At 36.5% G+C, this 18,182-nt stretch overlaps 1 protein-coding gene across 2 annotated transcripts; it reads left to right on the plus strand.

The window, feature by feature from the left end:
* Positions 1-5,500: 5,500 nt before the first annotated feature.
* Positions 5,501-16,474, plus strand: ptger1b (prostaglandin E receptor 1b (subtype EP1)). 2 transcript variants are annotated; one of them, XM_087243022.1, is made up of 3 exons: positions 5,501-5,785; positions 8,336-9,277; positions 14,385-16,474. In XM_087243022.1, exons 2-3 carry the CDS (start codon positions 8,378-8,380, stop codon positions 14,655-14,657), a joined length of 1,173 nt encoding a protein of 390 aa, XP_087099148.1. In that variant the 5' UTR covers positions 5,501-5,785; positions 8,336-8,377; the 3' UTR covers positions 14,658-16,474. The 2 variants fall into 2 exon arrangements, with proteins under 2 accessions (XP_087099148.1, NP_001159805.1); NM_001166333.1 differs by lacking the exon at positions 5,501-5,785 and having other exon boundaries at positions 8,351-9,277; positions 14,385-14,815.
* Positions 16,475-18,182: the final 1,708 nt, after the last annotated feature.

Here is an 18,182-nt window from a genome sequence, read left to right on the forward strand (position 1 = left end):
CTCAATCCTGTTCCTGGAGATCTACGTTCCTGCAGATTTCAGTTGCTACCCATATCAAACACACCTGCCTGTAATTATCACGTGGTGTTCAGGTCCTAATTAATTGGTTTAGGTGTGTTTGATATGGATAGCAACTGAAATCTGCAGGAAGGTAGATCTCCAGGAACAGGATTAAGCACCCCTGGTATTAGCAATACTTTTAAAGCAACTGCCAACATTTATCACAATCACATATCCAATAAACACACACACACAAAGTGCTGCAGTGAAATGTGTTACTCTCTCCTCAATGCTGACCATGCAAAAAAAAAAAAAAAAAAACTGAACAGCAAAAAACACAAAATAAATATTTTAAATTTTAAAGTTTTAAATAATTAAAAACTGTGTCAAATCTCAATAAAAAGTTTAAAATAATTGTAGAAAACAAAAATAAAGTTGGCAACACTGAAAAACCAAAGGATAAAATCTTTTACTATTATAATTATCTCATGACAACAAACTTTTTTATTGTTTCAAATATAAATTCATAGGTGGAAACACAGCTCGGAAAAATACTTAGCAACAAACTCACAACCTGGGACCGGACAGGGGAGCTTTTGTGTGTGGATGGCTATGTGTATCATGTTTTTGTGATTCCCTGTGATGATGTGCACATTTTACCTTACTGAGATGATGGAATTTAATTTTGGCTTAGTTGCCAGAAAAATACATACAACTGTTAGCATCTGTACATTATGGCAGTGTGCAATATCCAATAAATACATATACTGTACTTAAAAGTAATGTAAGAAGTTATATGAGGAGAGGCTAACTAGCTAACAATGTAGCTTTCAAGTACACAGTTCAAGATAACAACAATATAACTTAAAACACAGCCTTATTTTATAAACCCTCAAAAACATTTGAACACATTTTACTTACTCATTTTAGATTCTTATTTAAAGCCTAAAACATATCAGACTCTACATCTGAATTGATAGACAGAGAATAGAGCACACTTAGCAATAAACAAATCGAACACCTGGCTCCCTTAAAGGGCCGGCATTTTCTGAAAACTCTTTCTAACACCTTTGTGTTTAGAATAAGACGGACAGCCTGTGGGAGTGTGTGGGGATGCCTAAATCATTGTTTTTTTTACAGTTATTTACTACACAATTATACAGTTTTTTATAACAGTTATACTAATTAAACACACCTGATCAAACTAAATCTAAATGTAGTGTGTTGAAGCAGGGCTGGAACTAAATTCTGCTGGGCTGCGGCCCTTCAGGAGTTTGACATCCCTGGTACATAGCATATTTTCAAAGGAACTGCCTACATTTATCACAATCATGCTCATATCATTGAAAAAAAACAATAATAAAAAAAAAAACTTCATCCAAAGCAAAAAATAAATAAATAAATAATAATAATAATAATAATAATAAATAATCTGATCCACATGTTGTTCCAAACCTGTAGTAATAAAAATAAATAAATAAATAAAATAACCTGATTAATACATTTATTTAGGAAAGTCTTTATACTATACTGTTAATGCCACTTTTACCTACTTCATTTGAAGTTTTCCAGACAAATTAATTGAGTCTCTGCAAAAATGTATGTACGTGCTGTTTAAGATATTTTTTAAATAACACATTTTTACTAGTTATTTAGCAAAATACTAATATTCAGCTTAAAGTGCCATTTAAAAGCTTAACTATAGGCTAAACTAGGCAAATTAGATTAATTATATTAAAGTAAACAAAGTTATAAAATGGTTGTGATAATTTGGTTGCTCTGTGTGAATATTTTTGCCTTTAAATGCATCTCGTCGATATCTTTACCTTTTAATTAGCTCTGTGACATTGACACATGATACTCAATGTTAAAAACATGAAAGGAACCAAAGAAAACACAAAGATGTCTGCAGAGAAATTTAGCTTATCATCAATGCATTCTCACTTTCTCCTCAATACTGACCATACAAATACCAAAACTGAAAAGTATATATATATATATATATGTATGTGTGTATGTATGTATATATATATATATATATATATATATATATATATATATATATATATATATATATATATATATATATATATATATATATATATATATATATAGCAACATAAAGCATCAGAGTACATGGGGTAATAATGGTTGAGCAGTAATTTACCATTTATTATCACAGTAACTATCTGTATTGGATACATAAAGTAAATTACTGTAATTTATTCTTTGCACTACAAAATTTCATACAAATCCTGCTCCTTTTACAGTAAAATACTGTTTCCTTTTATTACAGCAAAACACTGGCTATTTTACAGTTATTTACTGCATAATCTACAGTAAGGGTTAACAGTGCCCTTTATTAATCCGGGGTGGCTATACAGCGGAATGAACCGCCAACTTATCCAGCACGTTTTTACGCAGCGGATGCCCTTCAAGCCGTGACCCATCTCTGGGAATTCAAATGAATAGTTCACCCAAAAAAGATTGTACTAACTCACTATTTTGTAAATCTTTATGCATTTATTTTGTTCTGCTTAATCAAAAGGAAGACATTCTGAAGAATGTTATGCTCTAGAAATCAATGGCTACCCTCATGAAATATGTGATTTATAGTAAATTCGTATGTGTTATAATAAAGTGTATTAGACTGTATATAAAATCCACAACACTTTGTTAATGAAAGCAAAGCAAAGACTATTGAATTCAAAAGATGTGTCACTTGTATCTATTTGAATGGGGAAAAGTGTTACTGTCAGACTGGAGAACAAAAGCCCCGCCTACTAGTACAGGAGCCAATCATCGATCACTATAATCAGCTGATACTCTGGGGGAGGGGCTTGGACCAGATGTGAGTTTCTGCAGATTTTGTGTGATTTGGACATTTAGAAATGAAACTAAAGGAACAGATGCTGTTCAATTTTATTAGTGATTGTTAATATAAAATTCAATCATAAGCTCAGCAAGTAGTTTTGGAGAATTTGATGTTTCCCCATTCAGACAGAATGCCCGAGCATACTGCCCAGGAGGTGTTTCAAAGATGGCCGCCGAGTGAAATGACTTGCCTTAAAGGGACTTTGAGAAAAGGCATAATGTAATGTTAACTAATGAACTGAAAAGCTGTTATAAATACTGTAGTATACTTAAGATTTTACTACTAGTAAACGGTCATGTAATGTAATATGATATACCCTGTGCTTGTTGAACACTACAGTATTGAGTGATTTGTTTATATTACAATTGTGTTACCATAGCAATTATAGAAATATAGCTGCAAGCAGCAACAAAGGGCCAAACAATCCATATAGGCAGAACGAGCCAAGTGATTGTTGAATTGTGGCAACAGCTGAAGTCAACTCTTCCTTCACTCCGTTGAGATCTGATTGTAGACCGCTGATCGCACTTTCAATTTTAATATAAATGTCATTTTTTATGTCATTTTTCACTCCAGCGATTGTTTAAACATTTCAGCTGAAAGTGATTCTCCCTCATGAGTTAGCCAACGTTAGCTGTATTAGCTCTTGTCTCCTTGCCACCTCGTTTGTTGCCAGGAGCAGCCGTTCTACACACAATATCCACAAATTTACTATCCCAATGTATGTATAAGCAATATTAAATCAAAAGAAAGTTTGAAATTAACTTCAAGGACTGATTATTACCTGAATAAAATGTCATCTGTGAGGAGCTCACTATAAACGTGTTCGCACGACAGCGCCCCCCTGCTTATTTATTTCAATTGTGTGTTATTCGCGAACATTTTCGTCTCATAATCATCTTAAATTCTATAACTTTTTGCCAGTTAATAGCAATTAAAATTCACAACTTTGTACATGTGGTGGCGCTTTGAGATAGGCTTTAAATTTGCTTTGCTTAAAATTGAGGCTTCTCTATCAGTGTGTCAAATTTCATTCATTTTGCGCAAACAGTTTATATGGGATGCCATTCCTGCTGGAGAGGCACGGTGGCTCAGTGGTTAGCACTGTCGCCTCACAGCAAGAAGGTCGCTGGTTCGAATCCCGTTGGTGTTTCTGTGTGGAGTTTGTTCCAGTTTCCCCCACATTCCAAAGACATAGTGAATTTGGTAAACTAAATTGGCCATAGTGTATGCGAAAATGTATATGGGTGTTTCCCAGTACTGGATTGCTGCTGGAAGGGCATCCGCTGCGTAAAACATATACTGGAATAGTTGGCAGTTCATTCTGCTGTGGCATCCCGAAGGAATGAAACCGAAGGAAAATAAAGGAATGAATTCCAACTGCGACGGATGAGAAAGAACAATTAGGAACACCCAACACAATCTCACGACTATTCGTAACTTTTTGCTTTAGTGGCTAATTTGTATGAATTCATACGATCTAATTCGTACAATTTTGTATTTGCTCATCACCCAAGGGGTGGGGTTGGGTGCCACGTCTCCTTTTTAAAATCGTATGAATTAGCCACTAAGCTGACAAAACGTAAAATACATACGTTTCCTTGTGAGATCAGGCCAATAGTATCTGTATGCAGCCTTTATGATGCAAGCTGAGACTGCATCACTCAGCGATGCAATGTCAGACTCGATGCACTCAATGGAGTGAGTGATGTCACTGTGACGGGTAGCGTTAGGGGTGGGGTTAGGTGAGCCCATTAAAAAGCATTGGATGCAGCTCAGATTGCACTGCACAGAGTCTGCAGCCAGACCCCTCCCGATCAGGCTGGAATACCAACTTACATTAAATGCTTGACCCCTAATTATCGCATCAGATTAATTCAAGTACTTTACTACAGTATGGTTCAAAAAGCATTTTATTCATCTGGGTAATGGTTTCCAACCTTCTCCAAAATATATTGTGTGTGTGTTCATTAGAAGATAGAAGGTATAACAGGGGTGTCCAAATTTGGTCCTTTAGGGCCAGTGTCCTGCATATTTTAGTTCCAACCCCAATTAAACACACCTGAACCAGCTAATCAAGCTCTTTCTAGGTATACTAGAAACTTCCAGGTTTGTGTGTTGAAGGAAGTTGGAGCTAAACTATGCAGGACACGACACCGGCCCTCCAGGACCGAGTTTGGACACCCCTGGTTTATTAGTTTTTTGGGTGATTTAAAAAATGTTTTTTTTATGAACTATCCCTTTAAGTAAAAGTAGGCTAATTTTTTCTGTGTATGAAAACCCTATAGGAATTATATAGCATGTTGGCAGATGATCATGTGTAGTGCATAATCATATAAGGCAGATGACTAACTATGCGTACAAGCCTTTGATGCCTAAATGCTGAAGTAGCCCATTTATCTACAACTTCTGCAGCGCGCTAAAGTCGTGTATAAAGTGGTATCTGGTTAGTGTTTTCAGTGTCTAAACATCTATACGCGCTCATGATGCTACACGCTTCATAAATACTACAGGCGTAGGTAGACAGACTCACTGTGCTGTGAGACACACGACGGTGACGCTTCATTATTTACAGTGGCGTCTCATAAGAGCGCTATAAATACAGCTCCACGGTGCTCCGCGCTCACACTCGCGCTCTCCGTGTGTTTTATATTCAACATTCCACACTAAAACTACTCAGCACTACTATTTAGACTACGGAGATACTCGTATCCTCACTGGAATGCTTATGTTTTCCTCAGGAATAAGTCTTTAGACTTTATTCAGACTGAACGGATGATGATGGAAGTCTGATATCGCCTTTCGATCCTCAAGGACTGCTGATATTTCTTTTCACCTTCGTTGATAAAAGTTACACCATGTTCAGGTGGAGTGATCCAGCTATGGATTAACTAAAACGCGCCGCAGAAGGTAAATGTTTGCCTTTGTTATTTTATTTTTAAAGTTAAATTACACATACATAAATATAGCAAGTGACTGAGCAAATTCGTATTAGAAAATTGGGTATTAGAAGTAGTTTTAATCGTGTTTAATGCGTCTTTTATATACACTTTGGGCGTATTTATTTATGTAAAGTGTTTTCTATAACGTTTTAAAAAGCGTTTGAGACATAACAATTCTAAAATAGTTATGACAAGATGCATGAAAACATTATTAACAAAGCAAATAGGAATATTTATGTAAAATGACACAACTTATTCTTACCCAAATACTGAATTGTATTATATTTTTAACACCTGGCTGACAATTGGGTTAAAACTAGAGTTATGTGAAGGACTGGCAAATCAGGAAATAATATAATATTTAAAATTAATAGACTGTTTAAAACTGTGTTAAAATATGGACAAACTCCAAATGCTGGAGAAAAAAATGTTGGGTTTCACACAATTCCTTCATGTTGTCTCAACATAAATCAATGAAGTTAACTTATTTGCGTTTACAAATATAAGTGGATTGAACATAAAACAATTAAGTTGTCCCAAAAACACCTTAAGAATTGTTTTGTTTCAACTCATTTTAATTAAGTAGTTTGAATAAGCAGCGAAAGTCATTTTTTGAGTGTACACAACACCCAAGGTTGAGTTATAACAATCCGGCATTTTTACAGTGCAGCTTTACTGTTTATCTGTGTTAAGTATTACGTTCAATGTTAAATAATAATATTAACGACAATATCCCTCAGCAAATGGCTATTTAGTTCTTGTTAAAGGGTTACAGTGGTCAGAAGTGTTGAAATTTGCTCTGAACGTTTTGCTTTCTCATAGGCTGAAGAGGAAATTGTGCAAAGAAAAAACAGAAAAGAGAAAAAAAAAACAGTGTTTCTATTCACTAAAGTTTTCAGAAAGGTGTGTCCGTGTACAGTTTCAGACCTCTGGACTTAATTTCCCTGAGTGAATGTTTGTTCATAAACAAGAAAAATAACAGGAAGGAATGTAATCGCTTGTGTGTTAACTGATCGAGAACTTTCAAACAGATGAGCTCTGTGGCAAAAATTAGCAATGTATTCCTGTTTCTGCATCTCTGATTGCAGCTTATTTGCTATTTAAGTTGATTTAAAAGGGTAGTTCACCCAAAAATTCTTTTTACTTACCATTTACTCATTCTCATGTTGATCGAAACCTTAATGAGTTTACTTTTTCCTATATTGAACACAAAAAAATGCTGCAAACTGGTGTCCGTTATTTTCTGAAGTATTTGTTTTACAAACTACATATCCCAGCGAGCACGAAACTACATCAAAAAAACATGTCAAACATTAGCATTATATTCATATTTCTGCATCTTTAATTGCAGCTTATTTGCCATTTAAGCAGATTTAAAGGGTTAGTTCATCCAAAAAATGAGTTTTAATCATCATGTACTCATCCTCATGTCTTTCCAAACCTTAATGAGTTTGTTTTTCCTATATTGAACAGAACAATGTGGGAAACTGCATGTGTCCATTATTTTCTGTAGTATTAGTTTTGCATACTATGTATCCCAGAAGGCACCTTAATGTCAAAACTACATCAAAAACATGTCAAAAATTTGCAATATATTCGTATTTTTGCATCTCTGATTGTAGCTTATTTGTTATTTAAACTAATTTAAACATGGATTGTTCACTCAAAAATATATTTACTCATCCCTATGCTGTTCCAAAGCTTTATGAGTTGATTTTTTCTATTTAACAAAAAAGAAGATATTTTGAAAAATGTTGAAAAATATATTTTTGTTTTATCTTGTTTTATCATTATCATCCATAGTATTTGTCCTTAAATGTACTCCAGCAGGCACCTTGATGTCAAAACTGCAAATTGATATGATGTTAATTGACTGTAATCGAGGACTGTCCTGTAATCGCTTTTTGATGTGTTTCATGTTAATGTTAGATGTCAATATGATGTTGTTTTGAAATCAAGGTAGTTTGCATGCAATGTAGAGATTAAAAATCCAATTTAAGTTTGCAAATTGAATTTGAAGCTTTTAAACTTTTCAAATATTATATAATTCTTATTGTGTTGTTATTTTGGTGGTCGGAAATGCATCAATGTGTGGACGTCAAATGGACTTCAGGCTTTTGAAATCAAACTGATTAGCATTTTTGTTATGTTTTCTTGAAGTCGATGTCAGTTTGGTGTCATTTTTGACGTCAAGGTGCCCACTGGGATGCTACAAGTTTTCAAAATTTTTCAAAATATCTACTTGAAGGTTTAAAAGAAACTCATAAAAAGGAGTAAATATTGACTGTTCATTTAATCTTCTACACTGCTCTTTGCTCCTTGATGCTGTTGGTGTTTTTTTAAGATAGCATTTTTTATTTATTTTGTTTATTGTAATGGTAAATTAGGTCTTGCGATGTTGACTGTTCCCTGTTTTGTGGTGTATAACTTTGCAACAATCAATTTAAAAATAAACAATGTCATTACTGTCTCTTTAAATACTCATATTTTACACGTCCCTCTTGTATTTTCTCCCCAGTGATGTACCTGTAAAATCAGCCGGTCCTGTAACCTGGTGGAGATGTTATCCATCCAGCAATACAACAGCACGGTTTTAGCTGAGGATGAAGCGTTGGTCAATCAGAGCCATCATTATGTGGCACCGCTGCGCTGCAGGGAAAACCTGACCACCACCAGCCCGACGGCAGCGGGTCTGTCCATGACCCTGGGCATAGTCTCCAACATCATAGCGCTGGCCATCCTGGCTAATGCCTACAGCCGGCGCAGCAAAACCACCAAAGCCACATTTCTGCTGTTTGCCAGTTCTCTGGTGGTCACAGACCTCGTCGGACATGTAATTCCAGGCGCTCTGGTTCTTCATCTCTACCTGTCTGGCACTGGACCTTGTCTTCCAGCAGTGCCCGATGGGACCTGTCAGTTCCTAGGCGGCAGCATGGTTTTTTTCGGGCTGTGCCCGCTGTTTCTGGGCTGTGCAATGGCAGTGGAGCGATGCATAGGTGTGACCAGGCCTCTCCTACACAAACGCTTGGTTTGCACCACCCAGACTAAGATTGTAATGGTGATGGTTTGGCTGCTGGCTTTAAGTGTGGCATTTCTGCCCTTCTTCCGCCTAGGCTCCTACACCTACCAGTACCCATGGACGTGGTGCTTTATTAATGTTTTAGACGAAACAAACGTGACTGATGTGATATTTGTGGTGCTCTTCTCCGGGCTGGGACTGGCCTCACTGGCCGTAGCTCTGGTCTGTAACACCATCAGCGGGGTGACTCTGGTGGCTGCAAGACTTAGAAAGAAGCAAAAGCAGGAGTCCATCCGTCAAAGCAAGAAGGACAAGCAGGAGTCTGTTCGTCTCAGCAGGAAGGACAAGCAAAACAAGTCCAGCAAAACACATGATATTGAGATGGTGGTACAGCTGGTGGGCATCATGGTCACATCTTGCATCTGCTGGAGCCCTCTGCTGGTGAGTGCTGGTGTTACAACTTCACCATTACTGCATATTATTTAGGGATGCATAGTTATGGAGGACGAAACCTTGAATGAATAAATATGCAAATAAATAAATGAATTAAATAATTCCTGCATAAATAAAACAATAAATAAATATGCAAATAAATAAATTAATAAATGTATATATAAATCTACAAATTCCTGCATAAATAAATACATAAATAGTGCGGGCAGATTAATAATTAAATAAATTACACCGATGTTGGGGGAATAAAAAAATGCTAAACTGAAAGTAGATTTTCCCCGCTTCACACTATTATAAATTATTTATTTATGCAGAAATGTGTAGGTTTAAATATGCATTTATTTATTTGCGTATTTATTTATTGTTTTATTTATGCAGAAATTTGTGGAATAATTAATTAAATAATCTATTTATTTGCATATTTACTTATTTATTGTTTTTGCAGGTTTCGTCCTCCTGACATAATATATCATTACACAATGTGTAAATCCGCTATAGTCACATCGAACCATCTGCAATGTCAATTCAGGTTAGGTTCAGTTTTATTTTATTCATCCGTTGGGAACTTTAAGTTTTGACTCACATTGAGACACCTAACACACAAATATATTACTGAACATGTGCACATAGACGTTATCACCTATGTATTGTCTAACTGCAGGTTTGCTAGATTTATATGTAATAACCAGCATGCGAATTATACATTGACGATCGGGGGGTCAACTTTTTTAGTAGTAGTTTGCTAATACATGATTCAGTGAAAAAACTTTATGAATGTATTTAAATTACATATCAGTTATTAATAAAATACATTTTCAGTGCTTTGAGGAATATTTAGTGACTATTTTAGAGGTTGCTGTAGGTCGAACTATACAAATTATGTGTCTCATTTTTATTTTTGTAGGCTACATGCAGATATAGACACATATTTTACATGAAACGTGTTTCCTGAATACCTGAGATGTCTATCAGTGCTCTAGAACTGCCAGTTTCAGTGGCAGTGACATTTTTTAATTATTTAAAATATTTAAATAAATATTTAAAATATTTAAATAATATTTAAATAATTAATATTTAATATATAATATTTAATATATAATATAATATATAAATATTTAAATAATTAATATTTAAGATAGAGATCGGAGGAAGTTATTTCTTATAATTAAATGGCTGACCTCCCATACATCTTGTTTTGATGTCCTTCAGGGGGGATCATTAGATGGGGTGGGTCAAACCCCCCTGTAATTCGCACCCTGACTTTATTGTTAAAAGCACCTAATTACTAGTCAATTAGTTGTGGTAACTGATAACCTTAACTTTTCTGAATTTGATTTTAATGCAATAATGTCCACCTTTGGTACAGCTGCTTCGAAACAATGTTTGTTCTTCAGCTTGTGGCATATGGCAGACAATTAGAAATGTATAAATATAAAAATCTAATAAAAGTAAATCTTTACATTTTTAAAAAAAGATCAGCATGAATATATTCAATATATTATCTTTTTACTAATTGAATTCATTTTAAAGTGCTTTACAAAAAAAAGGCATCACAATATCTTCAAAATACATCACAAGCAAACATATTAGCATTAATATGAAAATAAATAAACATGTAAATTTAATAAAAATGCAGTTAGTAGTTGAATCCAGTTGATTTATATATATATATATATATATATATATATATATATATATATATATATATATATATATATATATATTTATATATATATATATATATATATTTATATATAATCCAGTCATTAAAATATTAAGTTCAATTTTGTATAACTTAAATAATTTGTTTGAAACCTGATTGTCTCTAAAAATAAGGTAAAGTAACATAAAAGCATGTGTTGTAACTTTTTGTCTGATTTATGTTATTTTTATGACATGTAAATTAGAGTATGTTGCATTTATTATTATTATTTATACTATAATATATTATTAATATTAGGAGTTGTTTTTTTAAAGGGTCATGAACTACCTCAGTTTTTAGTTTGTAATGTTCTCTGATGTCTGTTTATAATGTAGTCCAGATTTTTACAGCAGAAAACATCATCATTTAGAAGTAACACACTGTTTTCTGTGCTGCTGTTTAGACTTAAGAGTAAACACCCTCTGCTGTGATTGGCTGACAGTTTTCCATAATAACAGGGCTAAACAGTCAGTGAAGTAGAAGCAAATGTCAGTCTTCTGTGAAGGTGGAGTTTATCCGGCATATTACCTCATAGAGTTGAAAACATCAGATAAAACCATTTATTTTGGGTCAGAAATAACCCAAATGCTTTGTGGGAATAAAACAAATAATAACTTCTCTAAGCATTACAGGACTCCTGCAGGATGTTTGTTTTGTTTGTATTGAATGGTTTGTATTCTGTCAAATGCTTACTTTTTATTTGCTGTTATAACATGAAGCGTGATTGTATATTAGAGCTGTGGTGGAAAGTTATTTGGAAAATCGATTCTTAAGCGATTCTGAGATTTTTAAAATACATTTGTTATTCTCTCTGGTCTTGAATCAATTGTGAGCTCAGTTTTTAACAGCAGATCGTGTTCTAGGCTCGTTTTTAACAACAGACGCCACTCTAGGCTAGTTTTTAACAGCAGATGTCGCTCTAGACTTTTAACAACATATGGGGCTGTAGCCTAGTTTTTAACAGCAGATCGTGCTCTAGGCTAGTTTTTATCAATAGACACTACTTTAGGCTAGTTTTTAACAACAGATGCCATTCTAGGCTAGTTTCTAACTATAGATGCAGTTCTGGGCTAGTTTATAATAACAGATGGTGCTATAGGCTAGTTTTTAACAGCAGATCGTGTTCTAAACTAGTTTTTAACCATAGACACCACTCTAGGCTAGTTTTTAACAGCAGATGTCGCTCTAGGCTAGTTTTAAACAATAGATGCCAATCTAGGCTAGTTTTTAACAACAGATGCCAATCTAGACTAGTTTGTAACTGCAGATTTGCTCTAGGGTATTTTTTTTACATCAGACGGCAATCTAGGCTGGTTTTTAACAATAGACACTTTCTAGGCTAGTTTTTAACAGCACACACTGCTCTAGGTGAGTTTTCATCATCAGCTGCCGCTCCAGGCTAGTTTTTAGAGCAGATGCTGCTCTAGGCTAGTTTTTACCAATAGACGCCACTCTAGACTTTTAACAGCAGACACCGCTCTAGGCTAGATTTTAACAGCAGATGGCGCTCTAGGCTAGATTTTAACAATAAACGGCGCTCTAGGCAGATTTTAACAGCAGATGGTGCTCTAGGCTAGTTTTTACCAATAGACGCCATTCTAGGGTAGTTTTTAACAGCAGATGCTACTCTAGGCTAGTTTTAACAGCAGATGCTGCTCTAGGCTAGTTTTTAACAGCAGATGATGCTTTAGGCTAGTTTTCACCAAAAGATTTGCTCTAGGCTAGTTTTTCATAGCAGACACAATCTAGGCTAGTTTTTAACAAGAGATACTCTCTAGGCTAGTTTTTAACAGCAGACGGTGATCTAGGCTAGTTTTTAACAACAGATGCCGCTCTAGGCTAGTTTTTAACAGCAAATGCTGCTCTGTGCTAGTTTTGTAACAATAGACGCCACTCTAGGCTAGGTTTTATCAGCAGACACTGCTCTAGGCTAGTTTTTATCAGCAGTTGCCGCTCTAGGTTAGATTTTAACAGTAGATGGCAATCTAGGCTAGTGTTTAACAGCAAATGACGCTCTAGGCTAGATTTTAACAAAAAATGGCGCTCTAGGCTAGATTTTAACAGCAGATGCTGATCTAGGCTAGTTTTAACAGCAGACACTGCTCTAGGCTAGTTTTTAACAGTAGATGATGCTCTAGGCTAGTTTTCAACAATAGATGCCACTCTAGACTAGTTTTTAACAGCAGATTTGCTCTTAGCTAGTTTTTCATAGCAAACGCAATCTAGGCTAGTTTTTAACAAGAAATACTCTCTAGGCTAGTTTTTAACAGCAGACGGTGATCTACGCTAGTTTTTGACAACAGATGCCGCTCTAGGCTAGTTTTTAACAGCAGATGCTGCTCTGTGCTAGTTTTAAACAATAGATGCCACTCTAGGCTAGTTTTTATCAGCAGATGCCGCTCTAGGTTAGATTTTAACAGTAGATGGCGATCTAGGCTAGTGTTTAACAGCAAATGACGCTCTAGGCTAGATTTTAACAAAAAATGGCGCTCTAGGCTAGATTTTAACAGCAGATGCTGATCTAGGCTAGTTTTAACAGCAGACACTGCTCTAGGCTAGTTTTTAACAGCAGATGATGCTCTAGGCTAGTTTTCAACAATAGATGCCACTCTAGACTAGTTTTTAACAGCAGATTTGCTCTTAGCTAGTTTTTCATAGCAAACGCAATCTAGGCTAGTTTTTAACAAGAAATACTCTCTAGGCTAGTTTTTAACAGCAGACGGTGATCTACGCTAGTTTTTGACAACAGATGCCGCTCTAGGCTAGTTTTTAACAGCAGATGCTGCTCTGTGCTAGTTTTAAACAATAGATGCCACTCTAGGCTAGTTTTTATCAGCAGATGCCGCTCTAGGCTAGATTTTAACATTAGATGGTGATCTAGGCTAGTTTTTAACAGCAAATGACGCTCTAGGCTAGATTTTAACAAAAAACGGTGCTCTAGGCTAGTTTTAACAGCAGATGCTGCTCTAGGCTAGATTTTAACAGCAGATGACGCTCTAGGCTAGTTTTAACAGCAGACGCCGCCTGTTTGGCTTGTTTTAGTCATACACTCTTTAGTCATACTCATTAAGAAGAGCTCTTGTGTGTTTGGCTAAATCGCTTTTATGTTAAAAGATTAATGTAAACACAGCGCACTATGAACACTTTTGTGATTTGCTTAAACCTTTCTTAACTTTATTATTGATTAGTTTAGGTTCTAGTGGTATTGTAAGGAATTGGATGTAAAGACTAGAGCGCCATCTGCTGTTAAAAACTAAACTCAGAATGAATTCAAAAGAATACAGTGATGCATTTGAAAGTCTCACAATCAATTTCTCATACAAGTTTCCACCACAGCTCTTCTTGTATATGACTTCAATCATTTCCAACAAACGTCCTCTGTTCTTCTGACAGATCTTCGGTCTGATGTCAGTCATCCGTTCGTCCATCAGCTCCATGGGTGATGATCTGGAAATGTCCTACCGGACTTTATTAGTAATGGGAGTGCGCCTGGCCTCCTGGAATCAAATCCTGGACCCCTGGGTGTATATTCTTCTGCGCCGAGCCATCCTAAGGAAGATCTACTACTTAACCACGGGCCGAACAGGACGCAAAGGGAGCACATTCCGGCGGTGGGAGGCCAGCTCCTTCCAGAACTCAGTGAAGAAAGCCATTAATCAGACCTGATGGAGTGTGGGATGCCGGAGTGTGAGTCCTACCACATGGAAAACAGTCAGACACTTAAAGTGAAAGCGTATGTGAGTTCCTTTTGCTTGAATGGTGGATGAAGGAGCAGCATACTGGAAGCTGAATTTGGAAGCGTGCTCTGGATTAACCGCAGAGACTTTAACAAGCATTATATTTGAGCTGGTGGAGCTAAAAATCCCATTCATTTTCCCCATATCAGGCTTTCAAACAGCAATCTTCAGGGTGACACTGTGGCTCAGTGGTTAGCACTGTCGTCTCACAGCAAGAAGGTTACTGGTTCAAGTCTTAGCCAGGCCAGTTGGCATTTTTGAGTGGAGTTTGCATGTTCTTCCCGTGTCAGTGTGTGTTTCTTCTGGGTGCTTCAGTTACCCCCACAGTCCAAAGACATGCACTATACTGTAGGTAAATTGGGTAAACTGAATGGACTGTAGTAAATGAGTGTGTGTGTGAATGCAAGAATGTTACCCAGTGCAGTGTTGCAGCTAGAAGGGCATCCGCTGTGTAAAGCATATGCTGAAGTAGTTGGAGGTTCATTCCACTGTGGTGACCGCTGATAAATAAGGGACTAAGCCGAAGGAAAATTAATTAATGAAACTAAGTAGCCATTACCTTCATTACCTCTAAAAAAGGTCTAATGCTGCGTTCACACCAGACACGGAAGAAGCGTCAAGCACGCGTGATTTACATGTTAAGTCAATGCAATAACACGAATAGACATCCTGTGGCACGATACACGCGAATGAGGCACTGCGAAATGGCGTGATTGAATGAAGCAATTGACGCGAATCGCTCAAGTTCGAAAATCTGGAGGAGTTTATGAACTCACAGAGCCGGGTGCACCTCTGAAAGGATCTAGTGGACTCAGACACGACTCCAAACGTATCTATGCTGTTTTTCAGCCTTTATAAAGCACATAAACACAGTTATTCCCTCAATAAAATCCATGTTAGCCATTTAGCAACGAAGCTACAGTCACCAGGCAGACAGAAGCCCTGGCCATGACACAATTCCACGTCTATTGTGAAGCGGGATTGACACGCAAATGAAGTGAGTAAACTCAAAATGTCTATTTACTCGCAAATAGCGCAATTTATCCGTGCGTTCCGCGTCTGATGTGAACAGCTTTAAAGTCTGTGGGAAATCAAAATTTGCTATGTTTACTTACTACATTGTTCTTTAGCTGAACAATTCATTTGTGCAAGCTAGTCCCCTTGAAGTTTTTGCTTTGGTAATCTTTAGTCAAAATCTGACCATTTCTTTTTACGTTTGGAGTGTCTGTCCTTCTCTGATGTTGTCAGTTTTTTGTCATATTCTTATCCATGCCCTCTAACCGATAGTTTGCTATTTGGGAATGATGCACAAAAAGAAAGCCCGGCGCACTACTCAATAGTCCATCAACATACTGAAATAACAGTCTCAGATAGACATGCTCCAATCAGGATTTTCACAGCCGATACCAAGTACTGATTCCTTGTCATGGTGATCGCCCGATACCGAATCTGATGCTTTAAGCTTTATAATCCATAAAGCACATGTTCCCTCTAAGTATGACACTTGAGTGGAGATCTCTCCTAACCTAAAGAAACAAATGAAGGATGTTGCATATAATCCCCTAAACATGTCTCTTATTTCCATTTAGTGTGGAGATGTCATGGTCAGAAGCAGCTTTACAGACAATAATGGATAAGACAGAACTTTCAATGGGATTTTTTTTTCCACACAGAACTTTCAGTTTTTATATGTAAAAAGAAATACATGCAAGGCCATTCTAGTCTCTTGCTATTTCACTCTCAAAATACCTTTCCAGTGTATTTTATCCTATTAAAAATGCCTGCGATTGGTTCATGAGATCAGCCAGATTGGCGAGTCCCGATCGAGTCATAAAATGTGATTATCGACCGATATCGATCTCTATAGCCAATCGATCTGAGCATCCTTAGTCTCAGCGACTTCTGACTATAAACCACAGTCTTAAACTTTCCCTTTTAGTCTTTTTCCTAACCCAGACTCATTCTGATTATGTATAGTTATATACATTTCTGGAGAGCGCCAAATACGTCGCAGGAGCAGATACGTCGTTTTTGCAGCTTTTGTGATTCCACCAGAGGCTGCTGTGTACATTTTTCCAGGTTTCAAATTTCTCTTGCAAGTGCCATTCGCGCCTGTTGTTTACATGTAAATCCACCAGAGGTCGCTGCTGACTGACTGACTGACTGACTGACTGACTGATCGATCAACTGACCCACTCTCCTCCTTCCCTAAACCCAACTGATAGTGTTTTCAAGAGCACCGATTGACCATCGTCCACCCACTTCCCTAAACCCAATTGACAGTTTTAAAAAGCAATCCAGAAAAAGAAAAAACCCTTGTCTGATTTTTACCACGTTTTTTTTTTCAGATTTTACCACATTCTCACACTGTTCTTGAATTGCTTATTTATATATATATATATATATATATATATATATATATATATTTATTTTATTTTTTTTTTGTGTGGTTTTTGTTTTACTTACTTTATGAAACCGTTCAATTTACGAACTCCGTCGGCATGGTCAACTCCAATCTGCCAATCTGCGACATATGCGGCGAGCTACTGGATAAACTGGTAACATCAGAAAACCCTTCCATATTGAGGTAAGCAGTCAGCTGGTAAGTGCGAAATGGAATGACATCATAGCACCCGTAGCGTTTGTTTTTAAGACGATCTCCAGTAATGTACTGTATATAGGGCTACGTTTTCAGAATGAGCCTGTGTTGCTTTTTTCTTTCAGTTTAAATGTTGTGATGTTGATTCCAATTTTTCTAGATTGCCTGTGAATGGGAAAAATAAATGGGAAAAATATTTCTGCAACCAAAGGCTGCTGATTAAAGTTGCACTCACTGATTCAGTTAAATAGACGACAGACTGTCACCTTCATTATCTTGCCATTAGAAATGGTAATGCAGGATTTTAGTGATCTTATAAAGGCCAGCGGGTCAGTTCATATGTAGGAAAAATTAGCACACATGTAAGCTTGAAGGAAATAAAAGCAAAACATAACAAAAATCTGTTGAAGACAAAGGGAGATACTTTGAAAAATCCTGAAGACAAGTAACCATTGACTTCCCTTGTCCTTCTCTGGAGGTCTACAGGTTTCTAACATTGTTCCAATGATCTTCTTTTGTATTCAACAGAAAAAAATGAAGGTTTGGAACATTTATTTATTATTAGGGGTAAATAAATAGTGAGTACAGTGGCACAGTGGTTAGCCCTGTCGCTTCACAGCAAGAAGGTCACTGGTTCGAGTCCTTGCTGGGCCAGTTGGCATTTCTGTGTGGAGCTTGCATGTTTTACCCGTGTTTGCGTGGGTTTCCTCTGGATGCTCCGGTTTTCCCCACAGTCCAAACACATGCGCTATAGGGTGTTTCCCAGTGCTAGGTTGCGGCCTAAAGGGGATCCGCTGCATAAAACACATTCTGGAATAGTTGGTGATTCATTCCACTGTGGCGACCTTTGAAATA

Source organism: Danio rerio, chromosome 3, assembly GCF_052040795.2.
Source record: "Danio rerio strain M-AB ecotype USA chromosome 3, GRCz13ab, whole genome shotgun sequence".
Taxonomy (NCBI): Eukaryota; Metazoa; Chordata; class Actinopteri; order Cypriniformes; family Danionidae; genus Danio; species Danio rerio.